The 21,607-nt window shown below is 38.6% G+C and overlaps 1 protein-coding gene across 4 annotated transcripts in view; it reads right to left on the bottom strand.

Moving 5' to 3' along the window:
• The window catches only part of LOC131226011 (phospholipase D zeta 1-like), a 44,488-nt gene extending 23,166 nt beyond the window's left edge, over nucleotides 1-21,322 (bottom strand). The window contains exons 1-13 of one of the 4 annotated variants that reach the window (XM_058221651.1): nucleotides 20,984-21,118; nucleotides 18,739-19,083; nucleotides 11,011-11,107; nucleotides 8,787-8,908; nucleotides 8,480-8,621; nucleotides 7,673-7,840; nucleotides 7,206-7,379; nucleotides 5,537-5,779; nucleotides 5,304-5,420; nucleotides 4,522-4,661; nucleotides 3,870-4,019; nucleotides 3,522-3,678; nucleotides 2,898-3,434 (exon numbers count right to left, since the gene is read on the bottom strand). In XM_058221651.1, the coding sequence (XP_058077634.1) occupies nucleotides 2,898-3,434; nucleotides 3,522-3,678; nucleotides 3,870-4,019; nucleotides 4,522-4,661; nucleotides 5,304-5,420; nucleotides 5,537-5,779; nucleotides 7,206-7,379; nucleotides 7,673-7,840; nucleotides 8,480-8,621; nucleotides 8,787-8,908; nucleotides 11,011-11,107; nucleotides 18,739-18,788 (2,097 nt within the window). In that variant the 5' untranslated portion in view covers nucleotides 18,789-19,083; nucleotides 20,984-21,118. Of the gene's footprint in view, nucleotides 1-2,897; nucleotides 3,435-3,521; nucleotides 3,679-3,869; nucleotides 4,020-4,521; nucleotides 4,662-5,303; nucleotides 5,421-5,536; nucleotides 5,780-7,205; nucleotides 7,380-7,672; nucleotides 7,841-8,479; nucleotides 8,622-8,786; nucleotides 8,909-11,010; nucleotides 11,113-18,738; nucleotides 19,084-20,983 lie in introns of all 4 variants that reach the window. The other 3 variants (XM_058221648.1, XM_058221650.1, XM_058221652.1) reach the window with 3 other exon arrangements.
• Nucleotides 21,323-21,607: the final 285 nt, after the last annotated feature.

Below are 21,607 nucleotides of genomic sequence, written 5' to 3'. Positions count from 1 at the left end.
AAAGAGATGATAATAGATTTGCGAAATGTAGGCTAACAAAAAATTAGAAAATCATAGCATTTTTTCAATCTCTACTAGATTTATGGGCATACATTAAAGACATCCTACGTCACGACGAGGCAATAAAGACTCTTATGAACTTAGTTCATCATCTACAACATGAAGTTGAATTGAAAGCTGTTCAATTTGGAAGCAGTGTGATATTTTGCTGCTGAAAATCGAAAGAGGAATATTCGGTAAAAGAAAAGATTTAGGAAACCATGCAGATAGAGTGCTAAAATAATCAATTCAAACCACTCATTCTCCGCATTTCCGTCCATAGCCACCTTGTTAGCAACAAGGACCACCCCACCATGTCCTCAAAATCGACCATATCCACTTAGATATCAACCCATGAAACCTCTACAACGACTACAACCAGGTGAAATGTATGCTGAATGTTTGCAACCAAGGATAGATCATAAGAAAAGACTTGGAGGATAGGGTGATGTTTCCAATTTTGTATGTTAAAGGCAAGCCCCCTGGGCTAGGTCTTGCCCAGAATGGAAACGGTATTTTTTTCTCCCCCCATTAGTTGTGGTTGCACAAAAATCTTGATAATTGACCTAAACTTTAATGAATGGATTGTGGAGCCTTGGGCAACAAGGCTTGTGACAAAGGTCAGAGAAGATTTTGTGAATTTCCAGACTACCCACTTGAGAGTCACAAGCTGTATATGGGAAATAATGCATTGGAGGGTGTCATATGAGTTGGTATTTATCATTTTGAGTTTTTGAAAAAGGACATTCTCTGCTACTTAAAGACTCTTTTTGCTCTCGGGATGAGAAGAAATCTAATATCTTTCACATGTCTAGTTAGAGAGAATTTTAATGTAAGATTTTGTAAAAACAGGATTTCACTTGGAAAAATAATGTCATACTTGCTTGGGGAGAATTGTCAAGAGATTTGTTTACGTTAAATACTGTAATAGCTTTTCATCAAAATGCAAAGCAGTTCGTCTTTTGTTGGTGTGTCCGATGATAGTGTTGAGAGGGGTTACCCTCCCATTAAAACATTCATAATCATTTATAGGGCCCACCGAGACGTGGTTCACAAATCCAGCCCATCCGTTGTGTGTGAGGAGTGGTTAGACCAAGTTTCAGCTGCATCCAAAACTCAGGTGGGCCCCACCAAGTGCTTTTATATGTTTTAGGCATGTCTTCACATGGTTTTAGATGGTATGGCCCACTTGAGTTCCATATACGGGTGATTTTTGGGATATCCCATAACCTAAAGGGGACCCATCAAATGCACGGTGTCGATGTTCGACACACATCACAGTGGGCCCACACAGCTCGACCTCATGGGAAGTTCCCATGAGGTCAACCTTATAGTACCATTTCCCATATATATATATATATATATATATATCAGAAATTTCAGGTATTAGCAATGTATTGCTAAGTATCACCGACGTATCAATATTGATAATGTAATTGTCCATATTTGCAACTATGTAAATTCTAGATAATGCTTGTATCATAAGTGTATCGACGATATTTCAATAATATCGCCAACTTATTGATATCATCAGAATTTTGTTTATTAGAAAAAAATTTATTTCATTTTTTTCCATGGGCACATTGTTGTATGTAGTGTTCAATTTGTCATTGATAATATTAATAGTATCTCGATATTATCGATATCGCAATATGTGCGATATTGAGACCACAATCTTTTGTTCCCTTTCCAATTGTTGATGATTTCTTGGTGAAATATCGTGTGTTGTTAATATTTTGCAATATCAATGGACGTTTGGTTTTAAGGTTGGATGGTTGGATTGATTTCTTACAACAACACATACTTTTAAGGCCCAATTAAATGGAAACTTGTTATGTATGCATGCTTTTTGCAAATTTTTATTATTTCTAAATATGCAAATATGTACATTTTAACGTTTCCTGAAGTTTCGCTGAAAATTCCTTTGTTTTTACCATGTTTTCCCACATTTCCGGTTATCAGCGATATTATCGGCAATATCGATATTGTTTCTGTATCCCTGGCCAGAGAAACTTGTAGCGATACCGATACTTCGAACACTATATATATATATATATATATATATATATATATATCCAACTGATTGGACCACAAGGTATGGTACACCCATAGGATAACTTCCAACTTATCACGTAAATGTGAAATCCAACCCTTCCAATAGGTTGGCCCCACAATGAGGATCACTCGTAGCAAAAATCAGCCCTATATACACATCAGGTGGACCACACCATAGAAAATAATGTCTGACCATTGATAAATTGCAAAATACAAGTTTTGGTCTACTAGATTAATGGATGTGGATGATTTTTTGATAAGGTGATTCTCAGGATAGGGCCCACCTATTGGACGAGTTGGATGTCACACCCAAATGAAAGGTTTGGAAGTTATCAACTGGGTGGACTATAACTTCAATGTCCAACTGGTTGGACCTCTCTCTCTCTCTCCCCCCACAGCCCCCCCCCCCCCACCCTTGCCCTTAAGATTAGAGATACTAAAAGAATGATCTCCTGCACTGAAGAAGTTAATTACAGACATGCATAGTAATGATGAAAACAGATCTATGTATTTAATGTTCAAGGTACAAGAATCTCAAACAGTTCCATTATACATCAGTAAACTCCACATTGTAGAATAAGTACAATACAATCATAAGAGAAGCTGAGAGAATTTCCAGATAAAAGCCCAACAAGGAGCAAGATTAAACAAACAAGGTAAATGCATTCTAACTTAGAAGAGTCCATATTTCATATTTAGGAATTGTAGAAACCAGATTTCATGTCTTTCAACAGAATAATAGAGACAACCAACCTGATAACTGTTCAACAAAAAAGGAAAAAAGAAAATAAAAAGAAACCAACCTGACAACGACATGAGGTGCAAGGACCAACTTGTCCAGCTTCATCGGCAGAAACAACCTGATCACCCCTCTCTTGGGTTTCCCACCACTCCTGATCCAAATGTTTCATGCCTAGATGCGCCACTGTATTCATAGACACTTCCCTTTGGTGATATATAACATCAAGGTCATCCACAAAGCCTTTCATCTGCATATCTGCAATGGATGGTTCGACTTTGGACTTCCTAAATGAGAAAGGAAGACTCCGATTTATTCTGTTGGGATGATCAACACAATTGTGAATCATATCCAACCCATTCGGCTTTTCGTTTACATTGGAAATATCTACTCCATCAGCCCCCTGTGGTAAAAGCAATGGAACATCCTGGTAGGAGGACCGGGAAGGTAATGAAAACTGCCTTTTGATGCCCTCGTGGTTTTCATCCTGTTTGTTATTTTGGACATCTATTTCTTTGCTCTTTCCCATATAATGTGGAATGACCATGTGGTGCTGAGGCATAAGTAGAGGAATTGCCTGCTCATTCAGAGCTTTGTTTCTCTGAAGGATGCATAATAATGATCAGTATCCCAAAAAAGAGAATAATGTTTAACAAGTAAATCGGACAAAAGCATATATAGAATCAACCTTTGCAAAGTTCCATCGCTGAACAAAGTGCCTTGCTACATCACGACAAGGTGGTCCCCAAAGAGCACAGTGGACATCATGCCATGGCATGCGAGGATATTTCTTACGATCCAATTCATCTTTCATTGTATCTTCCCATGAATTTGGTTCAGATTCCCTGATTTAATAGAATTTAGAAGGAATTACAAAATCTAGAAGGAAAAAAAAAAAAAAAAAACACACACACACAAAACAAACCATACAAAAAAGAAAAAGCAGAAGAAAAGAATATCAAGTTCTTGCAATAATTTAGAGCGTTGGCTCTTAGTTCTCAAATAGGAGACCACTGAAAAAGAAGCTTTGACAAACCTGGGATTATAATAGTCCTTTCCAGGCCATATCTGGGGAGGGTAATCACCCACTTTGTGTTCAAAGGTATCATAGCGGCCGAAACACAAATCCAGCCCTCCAATATAGCAAACTTGATAATCAACAATCACAATTTTTTCATGATGGGACCTATGTAATTTTACCACAAATGTTCGTAAGCATCTGCGGAAACCAAGTAAAATGATAGTGTGGATCAACAAGAAAGACAACATTCTATTTCTGAGAGAGTACCGACAAGCCACCCGCTGACCGGCATCTCTACACATGGTCATATGAGCTAATCCAGCACGTGTTGGTATATACAAGCCATGTGTTAGCTGGGCTTTCTCCATATAGATTATGTAGCCCAAAATAGGTGGACAACAAAAGTATAGAGATGATAGATGGTTCTAAAACATCCAACAGTCCACTTCAATGGACATGTGTGGCCCATCTGATGAGGGGACCAACCTCATTTTTGGATCAGGTCATCATCATGGTCAGGCCCACCTGATGCATCTTTGTGTTCCACACACATGACAGGCTGGCACATGTAGCCAGTTTAGTGGTGCATGTGCCATGTGGGCTTAGCAAAGCATTTCAAAAGAACTATGAGAAGAAGTATAAGCTAACTCAGGTTTGAATTGCATACCATAGATAAACTCCGGTTGAGAAATGATCAGGATAACGTAGAACTCTCACATTCTCGTGAATGTTAAGAAGCCTTTGCTTACTATACACGCTGTTGATTTTCAAAGCAAGTGCAACTTCTTTGTACAAAAGGATATAAATCTGCATATGGTTGAATTTGCATCTTAGATTACTCCGTGGCATCATAAAACAGAGAGAGAGAGAGAGAGAGAGAGAGTGTGTGTGTGTGTGTGTGTGTGTGTGTGTGTGTGTTTGTGGGTTGTTTGTGAGAGTTCGTGAGTAGTTTTATTCTCTTCTGGTGCTTGTGAGAGTTTGCGAGTTGTTTTATTCTCTTCAGGTGCGTGCTATACTTGAGTGTGTTTCAATTACTGTAGGTATGCTGTGGGTAGTTTGTGAGAGTTTGTGAGTTGTTTTATTCTCTTCTGGTGCTTGCTATACTTGAGTGTGTTTCAATTACTGTAGGTCTGCTGTTCTTCCCTTTTTTTGGGTTGTATTTATCTTTTCTTTGCAGCATTGTTGTATATTTTGTGGATTGTTACTTTGTCTTGTCGAACCATTGGTTGTGATCATATGCCCACAATCAAACCTGTCAGATATACAATATCCTTGAACTTACTTGCTAAGTACTAACGAAAACTGAAATTCTTTAACATCCATGTCCATGCAGTCTTGGATGCATGGACATCAGTCATGCAGATGAACCATGGCATAGATCAACGAAAAACAAAGAATTGCAAAGAAACAGCAAAGAAGAATGATATCCCAAACAGAACTTAAAAGTACCTGCACGCCTTGCTTAGCTTTTGCTTCCAGTAGAGTATCAAGTCGGTATTGCCCATGATCGTGAAAAGGGCGACGAAGATACAGTTCTGGGCACAGCCACCAATCAGTAATAAATATCTGCATGAAACTTCCAGTCATCTCAGTGCTTCATTGATTCAAAATATGCAGAGATTTGGCAATCCAATATGGACTGAATTGGGTTATGACGGCCTATGAGATTGGAAGAAACGGACCTCTGATTTTGCTTCTTCAATTGATGAAGCAATTGCTTCAAATGCAGCTTTCCCATCTACAAACCACTGAGCCTGACTTCCATCTTCTGTCAAACCCCTTGGTGGAGCAAAAGAACCAAAGCGGTGGGGATGGCACCAGCCTTCAGGAGGTCTTAAGCCAGCATCATTAATTGCAGCAATCCAATCTTTAACTTTACCACTACTTTTAGCTCGTAATTTTATACTCCGAGTCCCACAAGACACCTTTGGATGTTCAAATGTTGGCAAGACATTAAAATAATATCGCAAATAGGAGCCTTATTAAGGTCTGGAGGCTACTTAAGAAGATATGACATTTTAATAGGAGAATTCAATATGTTCCTTTAGGGGCTGTTTGGGGAGAGGGATTTGAGGCAGGGATTTGTAGAATCCACAGTTTTCAAATATATCCCTCATTTTTTTTTGTTCAGGCTTTGTCATGGATTTCCCAAATCCACACATACATAAATCCATGAATTTGGGACAAATCCAAATCCCCAAAATAAACTAAAGACCTGCAAATCCTCAAAATGAGTCTTTTAAAAAAAAAGTGTGTGTGTGTGTGTGTGTTGCAATAAATGCTCTTCAGATCCATGGATTTGTTATTTCTTTCCCAAACAGTGGACTTTGGAAGTTGACAAATCTAAATGGATCAAATCCAATGCAAATCCATGAATCTGACAAGTTCATGGAGTTACCAAATTCACATTCTCATTTCCTTGATCCCAAACAGGGCCTTAGCACACTGGAGATTATTTTGTTTCAGACTACATGCAGCATGCTATCTTGTATCAGGCTCACCAACAAAGTGGAAGGTTCTGGTATGCGATACGAAAATAGGTATACGGTATGGGTATGGCCACTCGGAGTAAGAGCACTTGGTTTGCTCTGCTAAGCCACTAAGCACATGCAATCAAGTTAGATACACAAATTGACATGGTATTTTAGAGATGAAATGGCGAATATATTATTATAAATACTGCATTCATATTATTATATAGAACGCTTAATGCATAAATTTCTATATTCTACATCAAAATTTAAATTATAACTTAACAATAGGAGTATAGGGACCAGAATTTCAGGTTGCCATTTAGAAAAGAAAAGAAAAAATGGCGAATATATTATTATAAATACTGCATTCTTATTATTCTATCTGATTCAATTTATTTCCACAAAAAAAAAAAAAAAAAAACCGAAAATGATCTTCTCTAATGCGGAGGTAAGATATTTAAGCAATACTACCAGTGGACTTGTCCATTAATGTAAGTAGATATTAATATAAACAGCGGGAAGTTACTACAAAGATCCTTATATATGACAAGTTCCTTTAACAATGATGATTTTGTAATTTTTTGCAGAAACTAGCATTTTCCTTTTCTTTCTCTTTTTTCTTCTTCTTTTCTTATGGACGTGAAAGTTTTGTTAGTTACGCATAGTTTTTATTTAATAATGCTTCAAATCCAAGATTATTTATTTCTTGTCTGCTGTACAGGGACTAACAACATATGTAATAATGTTACCATAATCCACCACATGGAACAAAGAAGCAATTGAAACTCTTAGGCCAGGGTTTTTTAAAAAAAAGATCACCATTACATTTCACCTTTTGACAACAAAAAAAGGAAATGAAGGAGACAAAGAAGCTCACCCTAAATCCGTAACGTAGAGGATTATGTTCCTTTATCTCTCTTGCTAGAGAAAGTCTACCTTCTCCATTTCCATCTGAAGATGGAAGTACATCAAATACAATTATATCTAAAAGCCTGGTGTTGAAAGGATCTTCAAGCAAGGCCAAGAACCCAGGTTTCAGTACCGCCCATACCTATGATACAGCATCTAGTTAGTCAACTAGTTCATATGCCATGGAACAATATAAGGGGTAATAAAAGAGCTATTAATACAAATATGAACAAGTTAAACCTCATTTAGGGGTAGTCATTCTCGATAACAAGATTTAAGTAAAATTTAATTATTATTTTTTAAAAAACACAGTTTATAGGAAAATTCCACTGCCATTCTGTACCATTTTGGGTTTGCTTCATCAACGAGATTTCCTTTGGACTATCTAGTACCTGGAGAGTAAGATCATTGCTTTCAATGAGAAGAAAACATTACCTTCTGCCAATTTCCATTACAACAACTAAACCAGTGGCAAGTGCAACATTTTTTATCTTCATCCTTCACAATTTTTGGCAGGTGTTTCACCATTACAAAGTCCTCTTTCAGTTTAGGACCATACTCTGGCAAAAATGATAACTTCGAAACCTCCAAAAATTTGCAAACCTACAGTTCATAAATAAATAAAGCAGGGGTCATAAGCATATGAAGAAAAGGCATAAACAGTGAAGAATAAAGGTAAATGCACATGTAAAGCATAACTTAAAGCTAATTCACAGTTATTGGGACCATCACATAGAAACTATGAGAAGAGAGAAGATGCCATATTGTGAGTGGTGCTAGGCCAACAAAAAAAGGTGGGAAATACCAAGTTTCTAAATAAAGTCATTGCGACTGAAACCAAAATGCAAATGCAAGCGTCACTTTATGCAATTACTTTAAAAAAAAAAAAAAAAAAACCCAAATTACTGTTTACCACATAATGCTGACCACCTATTTTATATGGGCATAAGAAAGCAGCACCAGCTCAATTTCTGAAAATGACGAGAAACCTAAGTTTTCCTAAGTGATTTAGATATATGAAAAAGACAGTAAACAACGTGCAACTTCAGGAAAGGAGGATAGGAAGGTATAAAAATTTTCTAGGGCAGATACCAAGTAATATAGAAGAGACTCCAAATCAATTCAGTGAGGAGACAGATTATAAAAAGAGTATGAATAAGGGAAAAGGTTAATTCTTATTCATAACCGCAGAACTAGCAATTAAGACTTGGATATGAAATTATCAAAGGGCAAGAAGGCGACCTCACGAGAATTTGCAATGTCCAAATTTCCCAAAAAGTGATTCAAGTACTCTTGCATTGCAACTTTTGCTCTGTCTGAAATAGATTGTTGTCTTCCTATTGCTGGTCGAATGATCGGTAAAGCGGCTCTAGAAGGGACATTTCTGCACCAAGAAGAAACAACTCTAAGAAATACAAGCATTCTAAGAAAGAAGGCTGTATTTAATGTCTAGAAATTATCATTAAAAAAAAAAAGATGTGTAGTGATCCACTTAAGTGATCAAACAGTACAATCTTATGGTAAAAAAAGATTCCACATTTGAAGCCACCTGTTTCTGGATGAATAGCTTTCCTCATGATGTGAAGGAACATTGTCATAATCAGCTTCATCATCATCTTGTACAGCTGTTGTGTGCTCTCCTATCCCTAGGTTTTGAAGCCATTCTTTAACCTACAATGCAGAGTATCAAGGAAAATATATTAAACTTAGACACCTTGATAAATATACAAGTGACCCTGAACCTTCATTAGATGTTGAATGCTCATTTATTCTTAATAGTTGTAGTATGGATGTGAAAGAACGAAAGTAGACGAGAAGAACATATTCTCGCACAAACCACACAATTCAAAGAGGTTGATTTTTAGGGTTTTCTTCCCCTACAAGAAAATATTTTCTCCCTAAGCTCACAGTTCCTCTTATTCCATAATAGTCATCAACTCTATGAAACTTAGACACCTTCCTAAATATACAATAAGTGACCCTGAACCTTCATTAAATGTTGAATGTTCATTGATTCTTAATACTTGACGTAGGATGGATGTGAGAAAAAAAAGGGGGAATGTAGAGGGAAGAACGTATTCTCGCACAAACCACAAAATTCAAAGAGGTTGATTATTAGGGTTTTCTTCCCTTATGAGAAAATATTTTCTCCTTAAGCTCACACTTTCTTTTATTCTATGACATTCACCAACTTAATCCCCATGCATATATCATTAGAGGTATTTATATATGCTTAAATACAAAAGATAAATATCTAAAGATATCTTTCAAATCTAGACATTACTAATTTAGATGTAAATCATATCCTAAATTTTAGACAAGAATTTCTCTTTCTTAGGTTTGATTATGTTCCAAGTTGGGCCTCATTAGGATGCTCCAACTTGAGGGGGGGTGTTGAGAGGATGCGTCTGGGTTGAGTTGAATAAGTTGTGAACCATGGTGAATAAGTGAATACACAAGAGATGAATATGTAATGGCATTGGGCCCGACTCATGAAAAGGCCCAAAGCCCACCTACATAGTTTAGACATGTTTTCAACATACTATAAATCAATGTTTTCAGTAGTGCTCATAGTGTATGCTACGTAGCGTATGCAGGTAGCATAGCTCCCTGATAGGGTAAGCAACAACGCATGTAGTGTAACATGAAGTGCAGGTAGCATAGCTCCCTGATAGCGTAAGCAACAACGCATGTAGTGTAACATGAAGTGCAGGTAGCATAGCTCCCTGATAGCGTAAGCAACAACGCATGTAGTGTAACATGAAGTGCAGGTAGCATACGCTGCCTAAAATCTCCTCCCTTTTTTAGTGCTTCCTCCATGTTAGTTCAACACCTGGTTTAAAATGGTGATGACTCATCCCCATCACATGTGGCACTACATTAGATCAATCTGGACCATCAAAATTGTGGTCCATATTGTGAATTTGTAATGTTTCAATAAATAAAAAACGAGGTCACACTTAGAGTCAGAAGGCAAAGAGGCAGAGAGATTTTGCAAGGAATATGTGCTTGAGGATCCAAATTCCCAGCAAAAAACACTCGTAGGAATTATGCATTTTGTAAATTTTATCATATTTTCTATTATTTTAATTAAAAAATTATTAAGTATCGTGTAGCTTACAATACACATATAGAGGACCAAACTCTACGCTACACACTACACACTATTTAAAACACTGCTATAAATAAATGATATGGTTAGGGTTTGGAGATGAGCAAACTCTCTCCCTTTGCCTCTCACGTTGCTACCTCCCTCCCTCTCTCTCATCTTCTCTCTTCTTCTTTTCACATCTTCACCATCCACAGGTGCTATAGCCAGATCGGAATTATGTAGAAGTTTACACTAAAATATTGACATCTAAATTCAAATTACAAAAGGGAAATAACAATTATAAAGATTCTAAATCTTAAAAGATATTCCCAAGTAGAAAACGACTAATGACTTAATGACACATAAGATCCTACTAAAGATTTCTTAAGAAACAAACCTCCCAAAAAAGAAAAAATAAAAATAAAAAAATATCCACAGGATGGCTGTTTCACATCCTACCCTGCAATCAAAGTGAATCCATTTGATGGTAATGTGTGCCCAGATGCATCAGTAGTTCACAACATTCTTTAGGGTGAAAGAAAAGAACTTCAGAACTCAGTCGGAGATCAGAAATTAATAAAGAATATCATGAATTTCAATGTAGACTAACAACCCACAACATTAGAAATGATAAAAGATGAGCTCAAAAAAAGAGACTGCCATCAAGACTATACAGACAAACCTGTTCTTGTTTCTCATGAATTTCCTCGATAATTGCACGTTTCTTCAATGCAAAATGCAAAAAGAAAACTTGTGGAGCTTTCTTCACCAAACGCCATCTGAACTGAAGAATGGAAACACTCAATTAGTTGAATTCAATGTGCAGGTATTTCATGACTCATTTGAGACTCAATGATCAGAAGAGCAATTGTAGCTGAAAAATGATACTTAAAAACAACCAAATTGTCTTTGTTTTTCATGGAAAAATGATCCAACAACATCATAAATACAGTGGGAAGCAACCGGTTTTGTATAGCAACTCGAATTTCTGTTGTAGTGAATGTGTAAGCACTGTGATTTTATTTGGTTAAAAAAAAAGTACACCATGGCTGAATTTGGAAGTTTCACATTTAAAATTATTGTTACTGCCCATGCATTTTAGTGTAAAGGAACTCTCTACACTAAATCATAGAAAAACTCATATATATAGGGAAAGTAACGCAGCAGCAGATGCTTTGGCCCCGATTGCAAAGCAGGTTCAGTGCCGACAGAATACACTCAAGGAGAGTGGACCTCTCGAGACACCTAAATGGCATATTGACGATGGACAAAGCATGTTTGCTTGGTATCCGACTTTCTGCACAAATTCCACACCTGTGCCCTCTTAGACATACACCCTAGCCCCTGCACATTCCAGGACAAAATGATCACTGGGCACTAACTTTACTCAGCCTTGCTCGCTTTCCATTGCTTGATTTTCCATTTGAATCATAATTAATGGAGGATTCAAGATTGAGGAGTTCCCTCCATCCCTTGGGAGATTTTCTGGACTTCAGTACCTGCAGATCCAGCTGCCATTAAGCTCCTCTAGCCTTGAAAAACTCAAAAAACACGTGAATATCCTCATCCCAGGCTCCAAACGACATACCTATCAGGCCCCCCACCCTTTCTAGAATGACTTTGGCTCACTTGTGTTATTCCTTTGTAATCGGTCATGACCCAAGCATCGCAATCTACAAACTATTTCCCTTTCCATTTTCTTCTATGAGGAAGATAACCCATCGTTCTTCTTCTTCTTCTTCTTCTTTTTTCCATACAAGGGGTTGGGTTGACCACCAAAGGATCTTTCAAGAATTCCTTGATGGATTTAGCAACAGAAGATTGCAGTTCTTCTCCCGTTGAAGCATCGTCTTGTTGCAGTTTGCCACCATTACTCGCATCTGCATCCGAGACTACAACAATGGCCCGTTGATCATCTGAAGGAGGGAAGTCGTTGTTTGACTCTGCTTGTCTGCCCAGATCCTCCTCCGAGCTCGAAACCATAGGAGGGATTAGCCTACCATCTCCTCCACTACTTGGACATTCACCGATGGCTTCGCCGCAAAAAGTCTTCTCAACTTCAGCAAAGACGGGAACAATCCCCCATATAAGGGGGAACATGTGGGAAATAGCCATGTTAGTAAATGATAGTCCTGCCTTACGTGTGAGATGATTGGGCCCATCTTCCGCCTATATTCCCGAGGTCAGCCGAAGTTCCAAATTTGGGCCCACCAATTTTCCGGAAGGACACCCACCTCCCGCACAAGTATTAACATGTGGCCCTTCATTGACTGGTTGCACCTCATCAGGGGCATCCTCGCTGTTACAATCCTCATCCGTGTCCTCTCGGTCACTCTCCTAAGCAAATGATGCATCGAATTCATCTCCCCCGTCCACATTCCCTTCCTGAGCATCCTGATCGTTCATCTCACTTTGGGAATCATCCTCACCGTTGAAGTTGTGGACTACATCAACACGCTTGGGCAGAAGATCAGGCATCCTCCCTTCTTTGATCAATGCATGTCCACCTTCAAGCCTTTTGTTATTAGGTCCATGCAACTTGTCACCGTATGACGAAGGTTCGGGATAGGTTCGATTTTCGAGCCACCCACCTTTTGGAGGCTTGGGATGACCGAAAAACAATTCCCTGCTCCCTCACGACACTGATCCTAACGTGTCTTGTAGAGAGTCTCCCTCCCCTCACAAACCCTATGTGTACGGGACGCGTATCCTCAATAAAACTCGGTGCTCCACCAGAGCAAACACAACGTGCTCCGTCATCACGGCCTCAACTCCTTCCATGGTTCTCTCTGAGCATCGTTCTCCTTGCTAGTCCAAACATCCCCCCATCTCATCGCTTTCCCAACACGGTTCTCTTTCCAAATCCAGAGCTCGAGATGGACGCCACCCACCGCCACCGGAATTGATATAGGACAATCGACCCCTTTCTTCCTTCCAATACAAATTCTACTCCTACCTTGTCCCCACCCTTTGTGGACGAATTAATGGCCAACACCTCCTCTAAGAAAGAGCCGGTTGCTACGAAGAAATCCTTGAATCAGAGCTCCAATGGGATACCCTAGAACAGGAACCAAACCTCCTCTGATCCTAAAAGAGAGATCCTCCCATCGATGAATTACCGGCCCCTCTTTGTGGGCTTGTGGTATCTGATAGAACTTTGACGATATTCACCTTCGAACATAAGGAAATCTAAACATCGCAGTGCCTGATTGGGTTCGCGGAATATTGAAGATAAACTGCAGCAGGCCTCTAGCCAATATGGCACCTGAGGGAGGGTGGAGTTCGTAATCATTTCTGCCACCAACGAGTGCTTCAAGTTTTCTCAGGCTTGAGCTAGAACTTCCGGTTTAACCCGAACCCCCATTGACCCATTCAACTTCTCGGTCGATGTCCATATGCCTCCCCCCTATTCTCCATTGCAATTCCTTCACCCCCCTTCTCCAGATCAAACAGTCGATTTTTCTTGGCGACCACATCCTAAAACAATGAGCTGCAATCACCCTTGTAATTATGAGTGATTCCAATTTCTTTTCTGGGCACCATTATCGCATCCGCCGACTTCATATCCATGGTTAACATTGTCGGTGCCTGAGATCTGGATGCCCACTCCCTGTTCTTCAGTTCCGGACCGAAACGAGCTCTCTGAATTGGCAATTTCTTGTTGCCAAAGCTTTCCCCGTGCAACTGCTTTATTCTGCGGGCCAATTCCTCTTCCGAGCTCATACGCATGAAGGCAAAGCCCTGAATTTCACTCAACTTCCGATCACTAGGAAACTGGAAATGGAAAGGGTGGGAAATTCGTCCAGACTCATCTTCATCCCCAACTTCTTACCCGGAGCCAAATTGCACCTACAAGTTGAGGTCCATGCGTCTTCTTCTCCCTTATCTTCTTTGTCGTTCCCTCCTTTACCAATTCCAGTATTCCTTTCCCTACTTTCTCCACTGAATATGTTTGAAGTGTTCCCTGAAATCTCTTTACAACCCGAATCTTCCAATTCCTTTCTCCCTCTCGCTTTCCGCCACGATTCGAAATTGTTAGCTACTACCAAAAACATCTTGACCAAATGCGAGAATGCGCTGAACAGATATCAAGCAGCCTCCGGTCAAAATCCAATCCTTTACTATTTCCGGTATTCCTTTCACTACTCATCACCAGCTAGACAATGTTTTCATTGCTCAATGAATTTGATGAATGATGGCATTTTTACATCAATTTAAGCTATGAAAAATGCAATGATTACAAATTCTTTTACTTGTCTCCTAAATACATCTTCATTTGACTGACAATTCCCATCTTTGGTTCGGCGGTAGTAAAATCGTAATGATGACACATTTCTTTTACATTATAGGGATAATTGGCGAAACGAACGGGCCTTTGGAGGAAGTTTGGTCATTTTCAATTATTAGGGATTCTCTTTTTGGTTTTAAGCCTATATAAGGCTATGTTATGGAAGTGTTATTATTATGGTTAATATGAATAAAAAATCAGTTCTCACGTTTTTTTCTTTGGTTTTACTATAAAAAAGATTTGGAGAGGGGGTTAGCATTCAACTTTCTTTTCTTTGACCTACTTGCATCCTCTATTGGGATTTGCATTAATTGGCAGCAAAAAAATTTCCTTATTTGGGAAACTTAGGGTCTGTTTGATAAAACTTATTTTCAGCACTGATCACAGAAATTTGATATTTTCAATGATTTTCATTGTTTCGGATTTTTTGGCTAGGAAAATTTCGAATCGTGGCGGAAAGCGAGAGGGAGAAAGGAATTGGAAGATTCGGGTTGTAAAGAGATTTCAGGGAACACTTCAAAATATTCGGTGGAGAAAGTAGGGAAAGGAATACTGGAAGTGGTAAAGGAGGGAACGACAGAGAAGATAAGGGAGAAGAAGATGCATGGACCTCAACTTGTAGGTGTAATTTGGCTCCGGGTAAGAAGTCGGGGATGAAGATGAGTCTAGACGAATTTCCCACCCTAACTCAAGCCTAAAGTTCAGCATATGTTCTTTCATTCTCTTTCTTAGAGATGTCAAGATAGGAAGGTGTTCATATGCCTCATATGATTATCCCTATTCAGACTCCCATGCCCATCCATATCCAACACATTATTCTTATCCGGGTTATTTGGATGATCATGAATATCCTTCATACACCCCGAGTCATACCAACCTTTCATATGTGTCTTATGGTAATTCCTTTTAACACCCCTCATGATATTATGAAAATGGCGGCAACAAGTCAGTTATTCAAAAGGATCCTATCGCATGGAAATATCAAAGACAACTAAGAATGTTCAAGAGACGCAGGAGGAGAATATGTGGGAATTCAAGAAGGAGATCAAAGCGTTCAAGGAAGATATTGTAAAAGAATTCAAGGAGGCGGTAAGAGCTTGCTTCAAGCCCTTGATTGAATAATAAAAGCACTATGGACTTCAATCCATTGTTTGTGGAGTTCTTAAGAACAATGTATTTAAAGCAAGTGTCGCAACTCAAAAGGAATCCACTATTGGCTTGCTCAATGGATCAATGGATGCACCTATTGATGGATTGACTTGATCGAAGGAGGCGCCAATAAAAATGGATGATCAACCATCGAATGATAGGGTAGACGAGACTGAAGGATTAACAAGTATGGGCAATTCAATGATCGAAGAGATGGATAGTGTCATGATCACCATGGTGCTATCTCAACATCAATCTAGGCCCACAAATCTTAAGCCAACTATGAAGGAGCCACAATTGACGTTTAGAACATGGACCACCAAGAAGCGAAAGAAAGATGGCACGTATTCCAACACCGTATTAAGCACAAGATGCCACCATTAACTGCCAACGAAGTTGAAGAAGACGGCCTACAAATGAGAACCTTTGCAGGAGATTAAGACCACTAATTTAAGCTTGATGACGAGTTCTTTTCAAAGCCAGGGGGAATTGATGCAACCATATGGCTACACAAGCCAGTTGATCTAAGATCTTATCAATCCAACCATTTTGATTGCCTCGATTGGTGATCTGGACCAAATCATCTATCTGATAATCAATTGGATGAGATCAATGATCAAATTATGGGGCCATGGGATCAATTATATAGTCATTAATTTCATAGGTTTTATTTATTTAATTAGTATATAGTAAGAGCTTGAGACATAATTTAGTTAACAAATTCTCTTTTGTATTTTCGCCACTTTTTTTGCAGTCCACTTTTAGGCACCAAACGATTTCCAAATGACACAAAATTAGTCCCGTTTGATAGCCTACAAAAGTAAGCTTTCAAATAAGCCCTAGATGGTGCAACCCAATTATCGAGTCAATAAGATATAGACACCTGAATCATAAAGAAATGAACAAGAGTACACTCATAAGAATATTTGAGTAGAGAGGGAAAATCAATGTTATTGATATCAAGTTTTCTTCCTACAATGCTTAAGAAAACTCACAAAAAAAAAGATAATTGAATGCCTCCCTCCCTTTATAGACCCTAAATGAATATTTAATGAGAATCCTCCCAACAAAGGGATTAATTTCAAATCAATCAACTTTATCTAAGATGGCAATAAGCCTAATAATAGTAAAAGCACATCTAGGAAATGATCCTCAAAATCTTCAATCACATCTTTAAATAAGCCCCCATATTCTCAATCACATCCCCCCATATCTCCCACAAATAGAAAATTGTAGTTCTTGATATTTAGGTCTCAAGTCTATAAAAAAAACAGTCCAAAATCAGCACATGTTAAGCCTTACGGGGCCATGAGCCTGCATTATTCCCTCCCCCCTCCCGGTTTGGAAAGAAATCAACTCTAGCAAGTTGGACACTTCATACTAGTAGATGTTTTGATTCAATTGTTTTAATTCGTCGTCCCGTAATCCATGTGCATTCAAAATAGGACTTGTTCTTCCATTCCCCAAGTATTATTGACCCCATCAAGTGTCAGCAGTCTTCATGCATAACACTTGTTCAACTTCTTCCTTCTTCTTCAGGAGTTATCTATCCATATCAACAGTGACTTCATCTTGCATGTTAGACATTTTTCCATGGTACTAAATATATATATTGTGAGCCCGAGTCAAATGCACCATATCTCGGTCCCACAACCATGGTCTACCTAACAAAATATGGCATGCATCCATGGAGACTACGTCACACACAACATGCGTCATCCTTCTACTTAGATCCAATAAAGAAGGAAACTAAGTACCAAGGTTAACAGAAACTTCTCTCCCTTTCTTGAACCAACGAATTTGTTATGGGCATGGATGCTTATGTTCTTCGAGTTTTAATTTATTCACCATTTCTTACAAGACAATGTTCTCATTGCTTCCCATGTTTACCAAAAATGTGCAGTTCTTCCCACCAGAAGTGCAAGTGTTGCAAAAGGTATTGTGTCGCAACCATTTCCCCTCATTAATTAAGGCGTTTATAGCATAGTCTGTTGGATAACAAACGACTCACCCCTACCACCATACACATCCACTACATCTTTTCCACTATGCACCCTATCCTTTTTTCTTTTTTATTAGATTGAAAAATATTATTAATATGCATATCCTCATGTGCATGTTTGTCATATTTTATATAATCTTCGGCTTTCACTTGTATGTGGTCGGGAATGTGTTCAACATATTCTCATTTCTCAGCCAAATTTACATGTGCATTGATGCTCAACATAGTGGAAAGAAGATGTTTCAATTGCCCACACTTAAAGCACATGAAATGAGTATTGTTTTGCCTCATCTTAGGTGCATTAGCCCCTTGTCCATAACCACCTCCCTTCGGGTTGGGGTTTGGTCTTATTGTTGGACATTGGCCCATCATCCCTAGACCTATGGGAGGTCCTATGGTCTCACGTGGGAAGTTAGCTTGTCACCATATCGTTGAAGACGGTCCTCGTGGGGCACCAAATCGTCTCCCAAGTCCTCAATTAATTATCTCTTCGGCTTTTAATACAAGTGTGCATGCATCGGACATCTTAAATACATCTTTGAAAGTCAATTCATTTATGATGTCTGGTTTAAGATCATTAAGATACCTTAAAATCTTTCGGCCTTCATACTCATGAAACCTTGCCTGCGATGTCAACATAAGGAACTCCTCGGTGTATTCATTTGTTGATTTGTTCCCTTAACATAGATTTTGACGTCTTTGATAAAGGCTATAGGCATAAGTTGCGGTTAGGAACTTCCTTTTGAACTTTTTCATCATTTCCCAAGAATTTACTTTCTCCTTACCTTGACAAATTCGTTCATCTTGCATATTGTCCCACCATGCTAAGTGTGACAAGAAAACTTCATAGTTACTAACTTAACCTTCCAATTGTCCACGATTTCCTTGTACTCGAACTCCTTTTCCATCTTACTTAGCCACCCGATAAAGATGTTAACATGCAACCAATGGTGGAATTATGAAATTTCTACCTTGATTTTGGGTTCTTTGTTACGTTCCAACGATTGAAAGATTCGATCATTGGTGCATTCACAAGCCGAGGTCGCCTGTTGTTAGTTAGGACCTTAGTGGGGACCTTTCCCTATGTGTCCACGTGCTTCAACTTCAGTCTTTGAATTCCCTCCACGCTAAAGCTCTCCCCCTTGATTAGTGAGATTGCCTACTAGTTGCATGAGTTGATCTACCCGCTTTGCCACAAATCAATTGGATTACTTGCACAAACTCTTCTTGTGTCACTCCCTTCGAAGGCATTGGGAGATGATGTAAAGTTGAAAATCCCCCAATGATCATCTACTCTGATACCAAAATGGTACAACCTGGTTATCAAATCAATGAGATCTCAACACCCAAATTGCAAAGAAATGGACAAGAATACACTCACAAGAATATTTGAGTAGAGGGGGAGAAATAACTTTATTGATGATCTCAAGCTTCTTCCAATAATAGTTAAGAAAACTCATACTAGGAAAATTCTGAATGCCTACCTCCTACACCACCCCCCTTTTATAGACCCTAAATGAACCTTTAATGATAATAAGAGATTGGTTTTGAATCAAACTTACCTAAGATGGTAATAGGCCTAACAATAGTAAAAGCTAATCTAGAAAATAATCCTCAAAATCTTCAATCACATCTTTGACTCAATCCCCCATCTTCAATCACATCTCCCCATATCTCCTACAAATAGAAAATTGCAATTTTTGACATTTAGGCCCCAAACCTATAAATAAGCAGTCCAAACATGTTGGACCCTTCTGTGGGCCATGGGCTTGCATCACAAGATCGTGCAATACTGGCATTGTTTGGGTGAGTTGTGGCCCATTTTCATAAGGCCCATGTGGTAGTGACAGGATTTAGGGGCAATTTGGTCATTTTCTATTATTAGGGATTCACCATTTGGTTTAAAGCCTATATAAAATGTTATGGAAGTGTAATGCATTACTATTATTATGATTATGGAATAAAAAATCAGTTTTCATGTTTCTTTCTTTAATTTTATTCGGTAGAAGATTTTGGCACTAGGCTAGAGGATTATTGGGTTCTTTCCCACAATCACTTTGTTATTTTCTTTCATCAATTTGCATCCCTTTTGGGGTTTGCATTACGAGAGGGCTTTTGCACAAGATGGATCTTCTGTTTTCGCAAGGCAAAGACAAAAGGCAAGATGGTTTATCCCCAAGCTTCTCCTGGTTGCAAGGCAGAGAGAGGAGGATGGATGGTTGTTCTCTCGGTTATTCATTGATAGCACGATAAAGGAGAAAGTGGACAAATTTGTAGTTTATCATTACTTTTCTTTCTTTTTTCTTTTTTTTTTTTTTTTTTTTTTTTTTTTTTTGGGTTTCTTGTTCTTTGCTCATTGCAAGAAAGCATTTCTTCTCATCCACAACAACCACTTAAGGTCGGGTTTGGATGTTCAACTAGAATATAGCCTTGTGGATTCCATTCATACTAAGGAACTCTCCCCCAAATTGTAATCAACAAATACTAAAACGCATGGAATTGGAAATTAGGGGTTTGGGTGCCATTTTGAATTAAAACAGTGGGGCCCCAAATTGGTCATTTCCTCTACAACAAATAGAATGAATTACACTTTCAGCACAGTTCGCATCCAAATTTGGATGCAATAACAAATCAAATTAACATTGTTAATCTAATAAAGTGGAAACAGCAAAATCATGGTTACCTTAGCATTCAAATTGAGGGGCTAGGTTCAGAATTGCGATTACACTTTTCAAATTGGACTGAAAAAGCATGTAACAGCCATTTGAGATCTACTTCCTCATTTTCTATTGATCAAACTAAGTTTTCAAATTTTCAATTCACTTGTACATCCAAACACAGCCTATATGTTCGGGGAAAGATAAACCAGTTTCATTAAATTTCTTACAGAGAAGTTCGATTCTTCATGGGGTTTAATCAACCACATAACTAAATTGAAGGACAATAACTGAAAACAAATTCAACTTTAATTATTTTGATTCAATATGATGAATTTACCATGTTACTTATTGTAGTGCAGTGATCATTTAAGAAAAAAAAACAAAAAAAAAAACAAACAAACAAAAATTCATCTGTTTCCATATCTAAAGAGCGAAAAATCTTTAAAATCGAATTCCAAATTATAATAAAAGAGATCAAAATCCAATGCCACAAAAAAATCAAAACAACGTCCCGAGAAGAACAGATCATTAGACTAAGGAATGGATTCCTGCGTACCTGTTTGTACTTGAACTGGATGGTGTAGGAGAGAAGCAAGGGGCTGATGTCACTGACATCGGGGCGGGAGACGGAGACGATCGTAGCCTTGGGCAATTCATCGAAGACCCAAGCGGGTTCAGACCCCAGTCGGAACGAATGAGAAGACGACTCCATCGGCAACGGCTCGGAATGCATCTTCACGTATCGGTAGTTTCCAGCGTCTGAGACGATTTGCTCGGAAGCGTCTGTCGACATTAACGAAGGATTCTACCTCCGATCCGGAGAGCAATGGAGGGGTTGTTTTCTTCTCCTCCTTTTTTCAAAAAACTGCGACAACGTTGAAAGGAGGAAAAACTTCAATATCTCCGGTTCTTATATGTATAAGGCGGCTAGAGAGAGAGAGCATTACGTTTCTCTTATTTGACCAAAGCTAATTGCGTGGTGTACTAGACACCACCGAGCTCCGTGGTGTGTTTACGTCACCAAATTCTATGGCCCACCATGGTGCATGTGTTATATCCACACCGTCCATCCATTTTTCTAGATTATTTCAGTGAACGAGCCAAAAATTAGGTAGATCCAAATCTTAAGTAGACCACTACAGAAAGCAGTTTTGATAATGACCTCCACCGTTAAAACCTT

This window comes from Magnolia sinica, chromosome 14 (assembly GCF_029962835.1).
Source record: "Magnolia sinica isolate HGM2019 chromosome 14, MsV1, whole genome shotgun sequence".
NCBI lineage: Eukaryota > Viridiplantae > Streptophyta > Magnoliopsida > Magnoliales > Magnoliaceae > Magnolia > Magnolia sinica.
This window is presented reverse-complemented; position numbering and strand designations above follow the sequence as displayed.